At 41.2% G+C, this 14,711-nt stretch overlaps 1 protein-coding gene across 3 annotated transcripts in view; it reads right to left on the minus strand.

Moving 5' to 3' along the window:
• The window catches only part of LOC140204207 (MORC family CW-type zinc finger protein 4-like), a 153,927-nt gene that overhangs the window by 86,412 nt on the left and 52,804 nt on the right, over window positions 1–14,711 (minus strand). For all 3 annotated transcript variants that reach the window (XM_072270716.1, XM_072270715.1, XM_072270714.1), the window contains exons 7-9: window positions 7,233–7,361; window positions 1,331–1,450; window positions 82–185 (exon numbers count right to left, since the gene is read on the minus strand). In XM_072270716.1, the coding sequence (XP_072126817.1) occupies window positions 82–185; window positions 1,331–1,450; window positions 7,233–7,361 (353 nt within the window). The remainder of the gene's footprint in view (window positions 1–81; window positions 186–1,330; window positions 1,451–7,232; window positions 7,362–14,711) is intronic.

Below are 14,711 nucleotides of genomic sequence, written 5' to 3' on the forward strand. Positions count from 1 at the left end.
TTCAGTTCATATTATCAAAGCCAATGGCCCCTTTATTCATTTATTTCAGGCATTCATGTATTTGTGTTTTTCTGGACTTACCTGTATTCTTTGGTGTATTCAAAATCTTGCTTATTATGTGCTGGTTTGAGAAAATTACACTCAATAATTCCAATTACGCCAATTCCACATCCTCTGGTAGTTGACTGGAAGTAAAAAAGACAATCCAAATGACAAGTCTGTTACAAGAGAGCACATATACAGTACTTCACATGGACTACTCACTCTAAAAAGGTAAACTAGCTTTTATATTAAAATAGCCTATTAAAAGGGAATACCGTGCAATTCTAACAAAATTTAATGGTTGAGAAAATTAAAATTCAAAGTCAGGGTTTAAAAAATTAGATATCCCTTAACCTAGGTAGCCCCATTAAACACATCCTTTTTAATTCTTTTCTCCTCTATTCTTTAGGACATAGATTTGAAAGTATGCAGACTGTTTAATTGAAACCGGTCTGATACTTGAAATAGGATGTAGCAGAATTAGAGATTCAATTCTTGTCTAGTGTTGACCGGCTTCATCACAGCAGTGGCTGCACTGTTTCAAACAATCAAAATACTTCAAGTTTAAGAAAAAAAATCAGATGCATTGTATGTAGTACGATTAGGCTTCAAAATTGAATATTCCAACTTGGCTTACTTATTGTGAAAACCAACTGTGGCAGAATTTTAAAACATTAACTCAACTTATATAACACAATATGAATTCAAGAATTTCAGATGGCCAGTTTTTCCAGTTTATATCAAAACCAGTTAATTCCGATAAAAGGGGAATCAAACAAATATTTCCTCTCACCAGAGAAACTGCCTGACTGGTTTGTTTTTCCAGCATTTTCATTCCTTTCAAATTTTAGCAACTATCATATTTTGTACCTCTCAGTCCTAGCACTTTTTTTCTTACTTGTTCTTCTGTTTATATTGCTTCCAAAGCATACCAGTTATCACTAACAACTGTTCAGCATCCTTTCCTAGCCAACACAACATTTTCATCATTCCATCTCTTCTGATCTCTCCCAGTCCCATCAAAGGTATCTTCTTGTTTACTCATTCTCCTCTCTTTTCTGCAACTTAAAAACCCTAGATTTCTAACTCTTCCTAGTTCTGATGAGAGATCAGCCAACTGAAATGTAAACAATGCATCTTTCTGTACAAGTACTGCCTGACCTGCCATATATTTTCAGTGTTCTCTGTTTCCATGCAAATGAGAAAAGTATCTTAACAAATTTAAAATGTAATTTCAGTAATCAAGAAAAAGAGATTATTCCAAAATGTACAAGTATTATATCCTTACCTTTATCTGGCATCCAACTTTCTCATAGGATTTGATAAGACGATTTTTGTTGTACATCATTATTCCATAATGTTCCTTGTTCTTGCAGTTAAAACCAAAGGTTATTTTTACACGTTTATTCTAATAAAAATCATTAAGGTAAATAACAATGGATAAAGTGAACTTCAGACATTAACTGTAGGTGCTACATTCTTATAGCATTCAATTTAACACATTCACTATGACACAGGAGATCATGCAAACCAGCTCCCCACAGAGCAATCCCTTTCCTCTATTACTTACCATAGATTAGATTAGATTCAACTTTATTGTCATTGTGCCGAGTACAGATACAAAGCCAATGAAATGGAGTTAGCATCTAACCAGAAATGCAAAGCATATTGTTATTTACAAAATAATTGCGAATAAAAAGTATGTGCTAAGCACACAAATATAAAAGTACTGAGACAGTACAATATGGGTGCAATACTGCTTAGTGCTGTGATGTGAGGTTCAGCAGGGTCACAGCCTCAGGGAAGAAGCTCTTCCCGTGCCTGCTGGTGCAGGAGTGGAGGCTTCTGTAGCACCTACCGGATGGGAGGAGAGTAAAAAGTCCATGGTTAGGGTGAAATGCATCCTTGATAATGCTTTTCGCCCTGCCCGGGCAGCGTTTGGTAGATGTTCTCAATGGTGGGCAATTGGGTGCCGATAATCCGCTGGGCAGTTTTCACCACACGCTGGAATGCTTTGCGGTCCGATACGGGACAATCGCCATACCGCACTGAAATGCAGTTGATGAGTATGCTCTCAATGGTACAGCGGTAAAAGTTCGTCAGTATTCTGGGACAGAGGTGAGCTTTCTTGATGCTCCACAGGAAATAAAGGCACTGTTGCGCCTTTTTGATCAGGATGGAGGAGTTCAGGGACCAGGTGAGATCCTTGGAAATGTGGACACCAAGGAATTTGAAGCTTGATACACGCTCCACTACAGCTCCGTTGACGTAGATGGGGACATGTCTGTGGCTCCTAGCATGCCTTAAGTCCACAATGATCTCCTTGGTCCTCTGGGTGATAAAGGCCAGGTTGTTGTCAGCACACCATGAGGCCAGGTGCTGGACCTCGTCCCTGTAGGCCGTCTCATTACCCCCTCTGATCAGCCCAACCACCGTGGTGTCGTCTACGAACTTGATTATGAAGTTAGAACCACATACAGGAACGCAGTCATTGGTAAGAAGGGAGTACAGAAGAGGGCTCCGCACACAGCCTTGAGGCACGCCAGTGTTCAGGGTGAGAGTGGAGGAGGAGAGATTGTCTAACTTAACTGATTGGGGTCTGTTAGTCAGAAAGTCCAAGGTCCAATTGCAGAGGAATGAGCTGATACCAAGCTGGTGAAGTTTGGCGATCGGCTTAGAGGGGATCCCAGTATTGAATGCCAAATTAAAGTCAATGAACAGCATTCTGACGTAAGAGTTGGGGCTGTCCAGATGGGTCAGGGCAGAGTGAGCTGCCGTGGAGATGGCGTCCTCTGTTGACCCGGTGGTGCGATAGGCAAATTGATGGGGGTCCAGGGTAGCGGGCAGACAGGATTGAACTAGTTAGAACTAGTTAGATTGAACTGATAGAACTAGTCTCTCAAAGCACTTTGCAATGATGGGGGTTAGTGCAACTGGGCAGAAGTCATTCAGATAGGAGGTAACAGACAAAGAAGGATTTCATGGACACACTTCAATGAGCAGATGGCGAATTATAATTTTGCCTTGGGTCATGTACAGTAAATAAAGCTTGTTGCTTTTTATTGTATGACATAGACAGCCAACTGACAAAATTTAAGAGTAGAAAGCAAAGGTGGGATCAAAAAATTTGTAAAGGATCACAGAATGATTGGATGAAATAAATATGGGAGAAAGAATTAATATGCAAATACATCCATTTCACACCAATAAATAGAATAAATAAAAAGTATTTTCCAAATTACAAAAATTATGAACAACTTTACTGAGGAATCAAAGAATAAAACGATATAAAGATTAGAGGTGGTTCCAAAAATGCTTAAAAAATTACCTTTACCTCAACAGTATTTGAAAATACATTTTCCTATTCAAAATTTCAATTGTTTTTGAAGAAAAATGCTGACACTATCAATGTCAGGCAGTATCTGCAGAGTAAAAAAATAAGTCAATAATTTGCTATCAAAACCAAGAAAAGCAAGAGATAAGTTTTAAGATGCGAAGACAATGAGAGGAGATACAAAAGGATCTGTGATGGGGTGAAGGGCAAGAGAGATGAAATCATAAAAGGGATGATAGTGAAGGTTGAAAGAGGGTGGTAAAATGGTGAGGACTTGGAGAAGGTGTTCAGTAGGAGAAAATGACTAATTATCTAATATAAACTGTAAAGAGCACAATAAAACAACACATACAAAATGCTGGAGGAACTCATCAGTGCAGGCAGCATCTAAAGAAAAGAGTAAACAATCATAGTTTTGGGTTGAGGCCCTTCATCAGAACTTGAAGTCTAGGCCCAAAATGTCCAGACACTGCCCGGCCTGATGAGTTCCTCCAGCATTTTGTGGGCATTGCTTGGATTTCCAGCATCTGCAGATTTTCTCGTGTTAATGAAATGTAAAATGCAAAATCTATAATTGTTGACCTTCTGAAATTGTTGAACTCATAGATATAATGTGTTCAATAGTAAGATTTATTTGTTCAACTGAATGTTGAGGTTCATTGGAACAGTGAAAGAGGTCAGAGGTCAGTCAAGGTCACATTTCTAAACTGTACCGATATGTTCCGCCAAGTGGTCAACAAATCTGTATTTGGTTTTCTCAATATACAAAAAAACCATATAAAGGAACCAGATAATTAGAAGAGTTAGCTCCATTGCGATATAGTAAGTGAAAAGCTTTCTGGAGCATACTAATTAACTAGTATTAACATTGTCAATAATAGCAGTCATAATTAAAATACCTTCCTAAATCTAATTCCTAAATGCAAAAATCACAGGACTAATTGCAACATCAAGTTTCGACTCTACTTCTCAATGCCCTGCCCCATTTTATGACACTAAACTGCACAGGAGTTATGATACCTTGTAGAAATGACTGCAACTTCTTACATTAATTTTACCGATTGATGATGGTCTGGGATGAGGAGAAAGGATTAACAGATTTAGGAGACTTGAGAGACTTGCAGGATTATGCTGGATTGAGGCTGGAGCAATGGATGTTGCCTGCATGGCCAAACTTGTAGTTTGTGGGTGAGGAAAAACCTGATAGAAGTTCATAAAATTATGGGAAGCTACAGAGAGAGCAGACAATCAGAATCTTTTTACCCCAGGAAAGAAATGTCAAATACTAGAACAAATGCATTTAAAGGTGAGAAGGGGAAAGTATAAAGGAAATGTGCTGGGTGAATTATTATTATTATTTTTTTTTTTTTTTTTTTTTTTTTTACACAGAGTGGTAGATCTCTGGAATAGGTTGTTGTTGGGGGGGGCGGTAGTGGAAGCAGATACAATAGTGGTGTTTAAGATGCTTTAAGAAAGCAGATAAATATACAGTGAATGGAGGGATATGGATAATATGCATGCAGAAGAGACTCAATTTAATTTGGTATTATGTTCAGCACAAACCATGTGGGGCAAAGAGCCAGTTCCCCTGCAGTACTTTTCAATTTTATTGTATTTGTGATAGGAAAGGCTCATATAAGATCTTACTTAATAAACCTAAAATTGAAATCTAGCAGCTAGCTAATTAAATACAATATTGATCTGCAAACATCTGCCTGTCCATTATAATGAACCATTTGGGTAGCATCCATGACCCTAATACTATCTCAATATTATGCTCCCTTTTGTTCTACACATACATATCCATTTCTTATTGTAACTTTCTAATGTATTGCACTGTACTGCTGCCACAAAAGAACAAATTTTACAACATGTCAGTGATGATAAACCTAATTTGGATTCATTATTCTCTTACAGAAATTCAAAATTACGTCAAGAAATTATGTTAGTTCTTACAACACGTCAAAAATCATTGAGCTTTTGCAACATCAAGGAACAAAAACTCAGCATGCTTTCAAACAACTACCAACTCGTCTAGTTAAAAGAGTGATGATCACTTAATGATTACAAACAAGAGAAAATCTGCAGATGCTGGAAATCCGTGCAACGCACACAAAATGCTGGAGGAACTCAGCAGGCCAGGCAGCATCTATGGAAAAGAGTACAGTCAGCGTTTTAGGCCGAAATTTTTCGGCAGGACTGGAGAAAAAAGCTGTGATTTAAAATTTGGGGGGGCGGGGAGAGAGAAACATGAGGTGATAGGTGAAAGCTGGAGGGTGAGGGATGAAGTAAAGAGCTGGGGAATTGATTGGTGAAAGAGACAAAAGGACATGGAAGAAAGAAAAGGGTGAGGCACACCAGAGGAAGGCAATGGGTGGGCAAGGAGATGAGGTGAGAGAGGGAAAAGGGGATGGGAAATGGTGAAGGTGGCGGGGGACATTACTGTAAGCTTAAGAAATCGATGTTCATGCCATCAGGTTGGAGGCTACCTTAACGGAATAAAAGGTACTGTTCCTCCAACCCAAGTATGGCCTCATGACACCAGTCCCTATACCAGACCTAAGCAGTTACCCTCCACCAGCGCTGTCCTCCAACTAACGGAACTCGTCCTCACTCTAAATAATTTCTCCTTTAGTGTAGGAAGCAGCACCAATGCAATTGTCAATGTAGTGTAGGAAAAGTGTAGGACGGTCACCAGTATAGGTTTAGAGCATAGTCTGTTGTACATAGCTAACAAACAGGCAGGCATAGCTGGGACCCATGCCAGTGTCCATGGCTATCCCTTTTATTAGAAGGAAGTGGGAAGAGCCAAAGGAAAATTTATTTGGTCTGATGTCCAGAAAAAAAAAATGGGAGAGCATTGGGCCGTTCCTGGTGGGGGATGGAGGTGCACAGAGACTGGACATCTACTGTAAAAATAAGATGACAGGGGCCAGGGAACCTGAACTCATTGGCACTTGTCCTTGCAAGCAGAACACATGCTACAACTGCCCCTACATCTCCTCCCTCACTACCATTCAGGGCCCAAAACAGTCCTTCCAGGTGAGGCGACAGCTCACCAGTGAGTCTGTTGGGGTCTGTTCGGTGCTCCTGGTGTGGCCTCCTGTATATTGGTGAGACCTGACGTAGATTGGGGGGGACCGCTTCGGCAAGCACTCTGTCCACCAGAACAAGCAGGATCTCCCAGTGACCACCCATTTTCATTCCACTTCCCATTCCAATTCCAGTATGTCCATCCATGGCCTTCTCCACTGTCATGATAAGGCCACACTTAGGTTGAAGGAACAATGCCTTGTATACCATTTGAGTAGCCTCCAACCTGATGGCATGAACATGGATTTCTCAAACTTCCAATGATGCCCCCCACTCCCTCCACCTTCACCATTTCCCATCCCCTTTTCCCTCTCTCACCTTGCCCGCCTATCGCCTCCCTGTGGTACTCTTCCCCCCTTTTCTTTCTTCCATGGCCTTCAACTTCTTTCACCAATCAACTTTGCAGCTCTTTACTTCATCCCTCCCCCTCCAGGGTTCATCTATCATCTGGTTCTCTCTCCACTCCCACCTTTTAAATCTATTCCTCCGCTTTTTTCTCCAGTCCTGCCAAAGGGGTTTCGGCCCAATACGTCGACCTGTATTCTTTTCCTAAATGTTGCCCAGCCTGCGAGTTGCTCCAGCACTTTGTGTGTGTTAATGATTACAAATGTTGGTTTTGTTGAGAGGAAAGAATGTTCAACATTGCTTTCATTTACTGCAAGAATCTGTAAACTGAACAATTTTGATAAAAAGTAGCAACAGTTGACTGTAATCAGAGACAAAACAATTGATGCTTATTGATGTAAACTCACAAAAAGGATACAATAAAATTAGGTCTATAAACATCATATTCAATGTGGGCCAAGCTCTTTGTGATAAGCTGTGCTTTGATTTTCTTCTTACGCAATATGATCTGCATTCGAGGCTTCAGATATAAAATGCTACAATATGCCTATCAGAAGATATAAAAATATAGTAAATACTTTGTCATGTTGCAGTCCTCACCTTTTAAAAAACCTTGATGATTTCTTGAAACTAGTCCATACAAGCATGGTTCTTAAACCATGAAGATACAATGGTATAATTGTTTTACCAAACTAGATTCTAAAATCGAGTTCAGTGCTAACAGGTAAACAACCACATTCAGGCCTCCACTAAACACTGGAAAAGAATTTTTCACTTTTCCCACTGCACCCATCTTTCCTCCTCACCTGAAGTTTGATGGAAATTATCACACACCAGAAGAAGGCCAAGTGACCTAATAGAAGTTTTCACGATTATGAGAAAAATTTTTTTTTCCCATGTTAGAGGTATCAAAAACAAATGGACACAGATTTTAGGTGAGAGAAAGAGGATCTGAGGCAAATGGTTAATATTGGGATCATGTTGCCAGCAACGAGTAGAATCAGGTATAATTACGACGCTCAGGGGCATGTAGATATACACTTAAATAGACGTGACATTGTAAGATTGAATCCTAATGGGGCAAATGGGATGAGTGTGAATTGGCACAAAAAATCATCATCGATTTGGTGGGCCAAAGGGATTGTCTCTGCACTGAACAACAATATCAAAAATGCAATGTTCATCTGTACATGACACACTTGCAACAGAAATGAAATCACGCTTCACTAACAAGTGTACCCTGCATTACAGCAGTTGATGTCAGAATTAAATTCTCCTGAATTTATGAGAAAAAAATAACTAAATACACAAATATGAAACAAACAACAAATTTTGTCAATTCTTGTCGAGGGTTCAGGTTACAACCATCGTGATTAGAACAACTTTGTTGAGAATCTACCAGGTGAACTGTTAGTAGCAAGACTCTTAACAGCGTTGATAAAAAGAGGGATCTTAGGGTCCAAGTCCATAGCTCCCAGAAAGTGGCTACACACGCTGATAGTGTGATAAAGGAGGAATATGGGTTCATTGCCTTTATCAGCCAAAGAATTGAGTTGAAGATGTTGGGATGTTATGTTGCAGCATAATACAATATGTATCTGGAATACTGCATTCAGTTCTGGTTAGCTGTTATAGGAAGGCTGTTGAGGTTTTGGAGAGGGTGCAGAAAAGTTTTACCAGGATGCTGTCTGGATTAGAGGGCATGTGCGATAACGAGAGGTTGGAAAAACTTGGGTTGCTTTCTCTGGAATGGTGAAGATCTGATGGAGATTTGTAAGATCATGAAAGGAATACATAGAGAAGATAGCCAGAATCTTTATCCCAGGGTTGAAATGTTTCAATATCAGATGGCATGTATTTTAAGTGAGAAGGGATAAGTTCAAAGGAGATCTGTGGCACAAATTATTTTACACAAAGTGGTGGGTGCCTGGACTAATATATGAATGTGTAACAAATGGAAGGATATTGTGTAGGCAGAAGGGATTAGTTTAGTTAGGCTTTCAATTACTAATTTAATTAGTTTGACACAAGTTTGTGGCTGTAGGGTCAATCTCTGTGCTGTGCTGTTCTATATTTTATGTTCTACATAATGTAGGGGCGTACTTCAACAGCATATTCAGCAGTTAAGGAAAGTTTTCTCTCAAGCTAAATGCTGCAAAAACCACGGAAGGTAATCAAGTTGATTGTTCATGATGATGCAGGTTTTATACAGAAACAGCTTTTATTGAAACACTTATCATTAGATCTTTCTACACTTATATATATCTTTCCTTAATTTATCATTTTAATTGCTCCCTATAGGGTGGGAAAGTGGACAGAGTCAGAGTGTTGATCTTGACACTTTAGCTCTTTGAGGCTTCAGTCTGTTCAGTTAGGACAGTAGACGTGCCAGGCAGGATAGCTGAATTCTCCTCTTGTGGGATGTGGGAAGGCAGGGAGACCTTCAGTGTCCCTACCAACTACAACTGCAAGTGCATCCAGCTGCAGATTCTAACAACCCGCGTTAAGGAGTTGGAGCTGGAACTGGATGAACTCCAGAACATTGGGAGACTGAAGAGGAAATAGACAGGACATATAGAGAGGTGGTTATCAATATGCAGGACACAAGAAACAGGATGATAGTCAGGAAGGAGAAAGGGGTTAAGGAGACAGAGCAGATGTGGCCATCCCCCTTAACAACCAGTATATCACTCTGGATACTGTTTGGGGGGGGTGGGGTGGGGGAATGAACTAACAGAGAAAAGCCACTGTGGCCAGGTTACTGGCACTGAATCTGGCTCTGTGAGAGAAGGGAAGGGGAGAGAAGAGGCACACTATGGTGATAGAGGATTTGTTAGTTAAGGGAATGAACAGGAGGTTCTATGGGCTAGAATGAGTTTCCCGGATGATACGTCGCCTCCCAGGTGCCAGGGTGTGGGTCATCTCGGGTCAAGTCCTCAGAATTCTTAAGTGGGAGGGTAACAGCCAGAGGTTGTGGTCCATGAAGGTACTAAAGACATGGGTAGGACGAGTAACAAAGTTCTGCATAGGGAGTACAGGGAGTTAGATGCCAAGTTAAAGGGCAGGGATAGAGTTTGTAAAATAGGTACAGGAAGGTTTCTTTCATTAGTACATAGAAGTCCCAATGACAGATCATATGATACTGGGTCTGCTGTTGGGGAATGAGACAGGGTAGGTGACTGAAGTTTGTGTAGGGGAATATTTTACATCCAGTGACCACAATACCATTAGTTTCAAAGTAAACAGGCAAAAAGATAGGTCTGGTCCACAGGTTGAGATTCTAAATAGGAGAAAGGAACTGGTATCAGAAATGATCTGGCAAGTGTGGACTGGGACAGGCTGATTTCTGGCAAAGGTGTACTTGTAAGTTGGGAGTCCTTCAAAAATGAAAGTTTGAGAGTACAAAGCTCGTACATACCTGCCAGAATAAAAGACAACAATAACAAGTGTAGGGAACCTTGGTTTTCTAAAGATATTGAGGCCCCATTTAAGAGAAAAAAAAGGAGATCATCACAGGTGCAGGCAGGTAAGAACAAAGGAGGTGCTTCTGGAGTACAAGAAATGCAAGAAGAAACTTAAGAAAGAAGGCTGAAAGAAAGCATGAAGTTGCTCTAGCAAACAAGGCAAAGGTGAATCCTAAGGGATTCTACAGATATGTTAAATGCAAAAGGATTGCAAGGAACAAAATTGGTCCTCTGGAAGACCAGAATGGTAATCGATGTGTAGAGCCAAAAAAGATGAGGGACATCTTAAATGTATTCTTCGCATCTATATTTACTCAGGAGCCGGAAAGAGAGTGTTTAGAAGTGAGGCAAAGCTGCATCAACTTCATGGACCCTGTACAGATTACTGAGGAGGAGGTGTTTGCTACCCTGAGGCAAATCAGGGTGAATAAATCCCCAGGGCTTGACAAGGCGTTCCTTCAGGAGCCAAGTGCAGAACCTGCAGGGACCCTGGCAGAGATATTTAAAACATCCTTTGCGACAGGATAAGTATCAGAACTGAAGTTTGTTCTGCTGTTTTAAAAAAGGCTCTGAAGAGAAACTAGAAAATTATAGGCCAGTGAGTCTGATAACAGTTGTGGGAAAGTTATTGGAAGATAATCTAAGGGACTGTATACATATAAGTATTTAGGTAGACATGGACTGATTAAGGATAGTCAGCATGGCTTTGTAGGTCACATCTAACCAATCTTATACAGTTTTCGAGTAAGTCGCCAGGAAATTTGGCTGAAGACAAGACAGTGGATGTTGTCTATATGGAATTTAGTAAAGCATTTCACAAGGTCCTGTAAGGGAAGCTGGTCAAGAAGGTTCAGTCGCTTGGCATTCGGGATGAGGTAGAAAATTGGATTAGACATTGGCTTTGTGGGAGAAGCTAGATAGTGGTAGCAGCAGGTTGCCCCTCTGACCGGAGGCCTGTAACTAGTGGTGTACCACAGGAATCATTGCTGGGTCCCTGATTGTTTGTCACCTGCATCAATGATCTGGATGATAATGTGATTAACTTAATCAGCAAATGTGCAGATGACACCAAGTTTGGGGGAGTAGTGGAATTTGAGGAAGGCTATCATGGCTTGCAGAGGGATCTGCATCAGTTGGAAAAATGGGCTGGAAAATGGCAGATGGAATTTAAAGCAGACAAGTGCGAGGTTTTGCACAGTGAAAAGTAGGACACAGGAGTGTGGCAGAACAAAAGCATCTGGGCGTACAGGTAGATATGGTCATAAAGAAAGCTTTGGCACATTGGCCTTCATAAATCAATGCACTGAGTACAGAAGATGGGGTGTTATGTTGAAGTTGTGTAAGATGTTGATTAGGCCCAATTTGCAGTATTGTGTGCAGTTCTGGTCACCTACCAATAGAAAAGATGTAAACAAGGTTGAAAAAGTTCAAAGAAAATTTACAAGGATATTGCCGGATCAGTAGGACCTAAGTTATAAGGAAAGACTGAACAGGTTAGGACTGTATTCTTTGGAACGTAGAAGATTTAGAGGAGATTTGACAGAGGTATACAAAATTATGAGGGGTATAGATAGGGTAAGTGCAAGCAGGTTAGAAACATAGAAAACCTACAGCATAATACAACCTACAGCTTTGGCCCACAAAGCTGTGACGAACATGTAATTACCTTAGAAATATCTAGGGCTTACCCATATCCCTCAATTTTTCTAAGCTCCATGTACCTATCCAGGAGCCTCTTAAAAGATCCTATCGTTTCCGCCTCCACCGCCACTGCCGGCAGCCCATTCCATGCACTCACCAATCTCTGCATAAAAAACTTACCCCTGACATCTCCTCTGTACCTACTTCCAAGCACCTTAAAACTGTGCCCTCTCATGCTGGCTATCTCAGCCCTGGGAAAAAGCCTCTGACTGTCAATGATCAATGATACACGATCAATGCCTCTCATTACCTTGTACACCCCTATCAGGTCACCCCTCATCCCCCGTTGTTCCAAGGAGAAAAGGCCGAGTTCACTCAACTTATTCTCATAAGACATGCTCCCAAATCCAGGCAACATCCTTGTAAATCTCCTCTGCACCCTTTCTATGGTTTCCATGTCCTTCCAGTGGTGAGGTGACCAGAAATGAGCACAATATTCCAAGTGGGGTCTGACCAGGGTCCTATATAGCTGTAACATTACCTCTCGGCTCTTAAACTCAATCCCACGGTTGATGGAAGTCCGATGCACCATATGCCTTCTTAACCACATAGTCAACCTGCCTCGCAGCTTTGAGTGTCCTATGGACTCGGACCCCAAGATCCTTCTGATCGTCCACACTGCCAAGAGTCTTACCATTAATGCTATATTCTGCCATCATATTTGACCTACCAAGATGAAGCAGCTCATACTTATCTGGATTGAACTCTATCTGCCATTTCTCAGCCCAGTTTTGCATCCTATCAATGTCCCGCTGTAAGCTCTGGCAGCCCTCCACACTATCCACAACACCCCCAACCTTTGTGTCAACAGCAAATTTACTAACCCATCCCTCCACTTTTTCATGCAGGTCATTTATAAAAATCACGAAGAGTAGGAGTCCCAGAATAGATCCCTGAGGCACACCACCGGTCACTGACCTCCATGCAGAATATGACCCGTCTACAACCACTCTTTGCTTTCTGTGTGCAAGCCAGTTCTGGATCCACAAAGTAATGTCCCCTTGGATCCCATGCCCCTTTTCTTTCTCAATAAGCCTTGCATGGGGTACCTTATCAAATGCCTTGCTGAAATCCATTTACACCATATCTACAGCTCCACCTTCATCAATGTGTTTTGTCACATCCTCAAAAAATTCAATCAGGCTCATAAGGCACGACCTGCCTTTGACAAAGCCATGCTGACTGTTACTAATCATATTATGCCTCTCCAAATGTTCATAAGTCCTGCCTCTCAGGATCTTCTCCATCAATTTACCAACCACTGATGTAAGACTCACTGGTCTACAATTTCCTGGGCTATCTCAACTCCCCTTCTTGAATAAGGGAACAACATCCGCAACCCTCCAATCCTCCGGAATCTCTCCTGTCCTCATTGACGATGCAAAGATCATCATCAGAGGCTCAGCAATCGCCTCCCTTAGTTTTTCCACTAAGGTGGGGTGGGACTACAACCAGAGGTCATGGCTTAAGGGTGAAAGGTAAAAAGTTTAAGGGAAACATGAAGGGAAGCTCCTTCACTCAGTGGGTCATGAGAGAGTGGAATGAGCTGGCGGCACATGTTGTGTACGTGAGCTCCACTTCAATGTTTAAGAGAAGTTTGGATAGGTACATGGATAGAAGGGATATGGAGGGCTATGGTCAAGGTCAATGGGAGTAGGCAGTTTAAATGGTTTTGGCAAGGACTAGATGGGCTGAAGGGCCTGTTTCTGTGCTGTACTTCTCTATGACCCTATAAAATAAGGAAGTATTTTGTATTGGAATTGGTGATATTGAAATATTCCATTAAGGTATTTCCAAAATGAATGTCACTTAATCAAATTCCATGTGACATGAAATCATATGGTCAAATAACATGATAGGTGGAGGGGCAGGTAATATGGAGAAAGCAAAGAGTCTGCAGCAAGTTGGACAGATTGGAAGAATGGGCAAAGAGGTGGCAAATGGAATATATTGCAGGGAAATGTCTGGTCGTGCACTTTAGTACAAGGAATAAAGGCATAGATTATTTTCTAAATGGGTAAGTTGGTGGGAAGAAAGGCAAATGCAATGTCAACATTCATTGAACCAGACGAGGCCCAGTATCCTTGCAGGCAGATTTGCTAGAGCAGTTAGGGAGGGCAGGGGGATGGGGACCTAAGTGATAGGGCTGATGATGGGGCAGTTGTCATACAAGCAGAGGCTGTCAGGAAGGACAAGCAAATGATAGGGCAAAATTGCAGTCAGTGAGATGAGCTGCAGTATAACAGGGGGAAAAAAAAAATTGAAAAGCATGATGAATACAGGACTGAAGGTGTTATATATGAATGCACACAGTACAGGGAATAAGGTAGATGATCTTGTAGCGCAGTTAGAGATTGGCAGCTATGGCATGGACACATCACTGAGCTGTAGCTGAATGAAGATTATAGTTGGGAGCATAACATCTAAGGATACACAATGTATTGAAAGGACAGACAGGTAGGCGGGGGGATAGAAACTAAATCAAATCCTTAGAAAGAGGTGACATAGGATCAGAAGACATAAAATCCTTGTGGGTAGAGTTAAGAAACTGCAATAGTAAAAAGAAAACTCTGTTTGGAGTTATATACAGACCTCCAAACAGTAGCCAGGGTGTGGGGTATAGAATCAGTGGGAGACAGAAAATGCATGTCAAAAGGACAATGCTACAATAGTCATGGGGGATTTCAATATGCAAGTAGATTGGGAAAATCGGGTTGTGTTGTATCCCAAAA

Source organism: Mobula birostris, chromosome 10 (assembly GCF_030028105.1).
Source record: "Mobula birostris isolate sMobBir1 chromosome 10, sMobBir1.hap1, whole genome shotgun sequence".
Taxonomy (NCBI): domain Eukaryota; kingdom Metazoa; phylum Chordata; class Chondrichthyes; order Myliobatiformes; family Myliobatidae; genus Mobula; species Mobula birostris.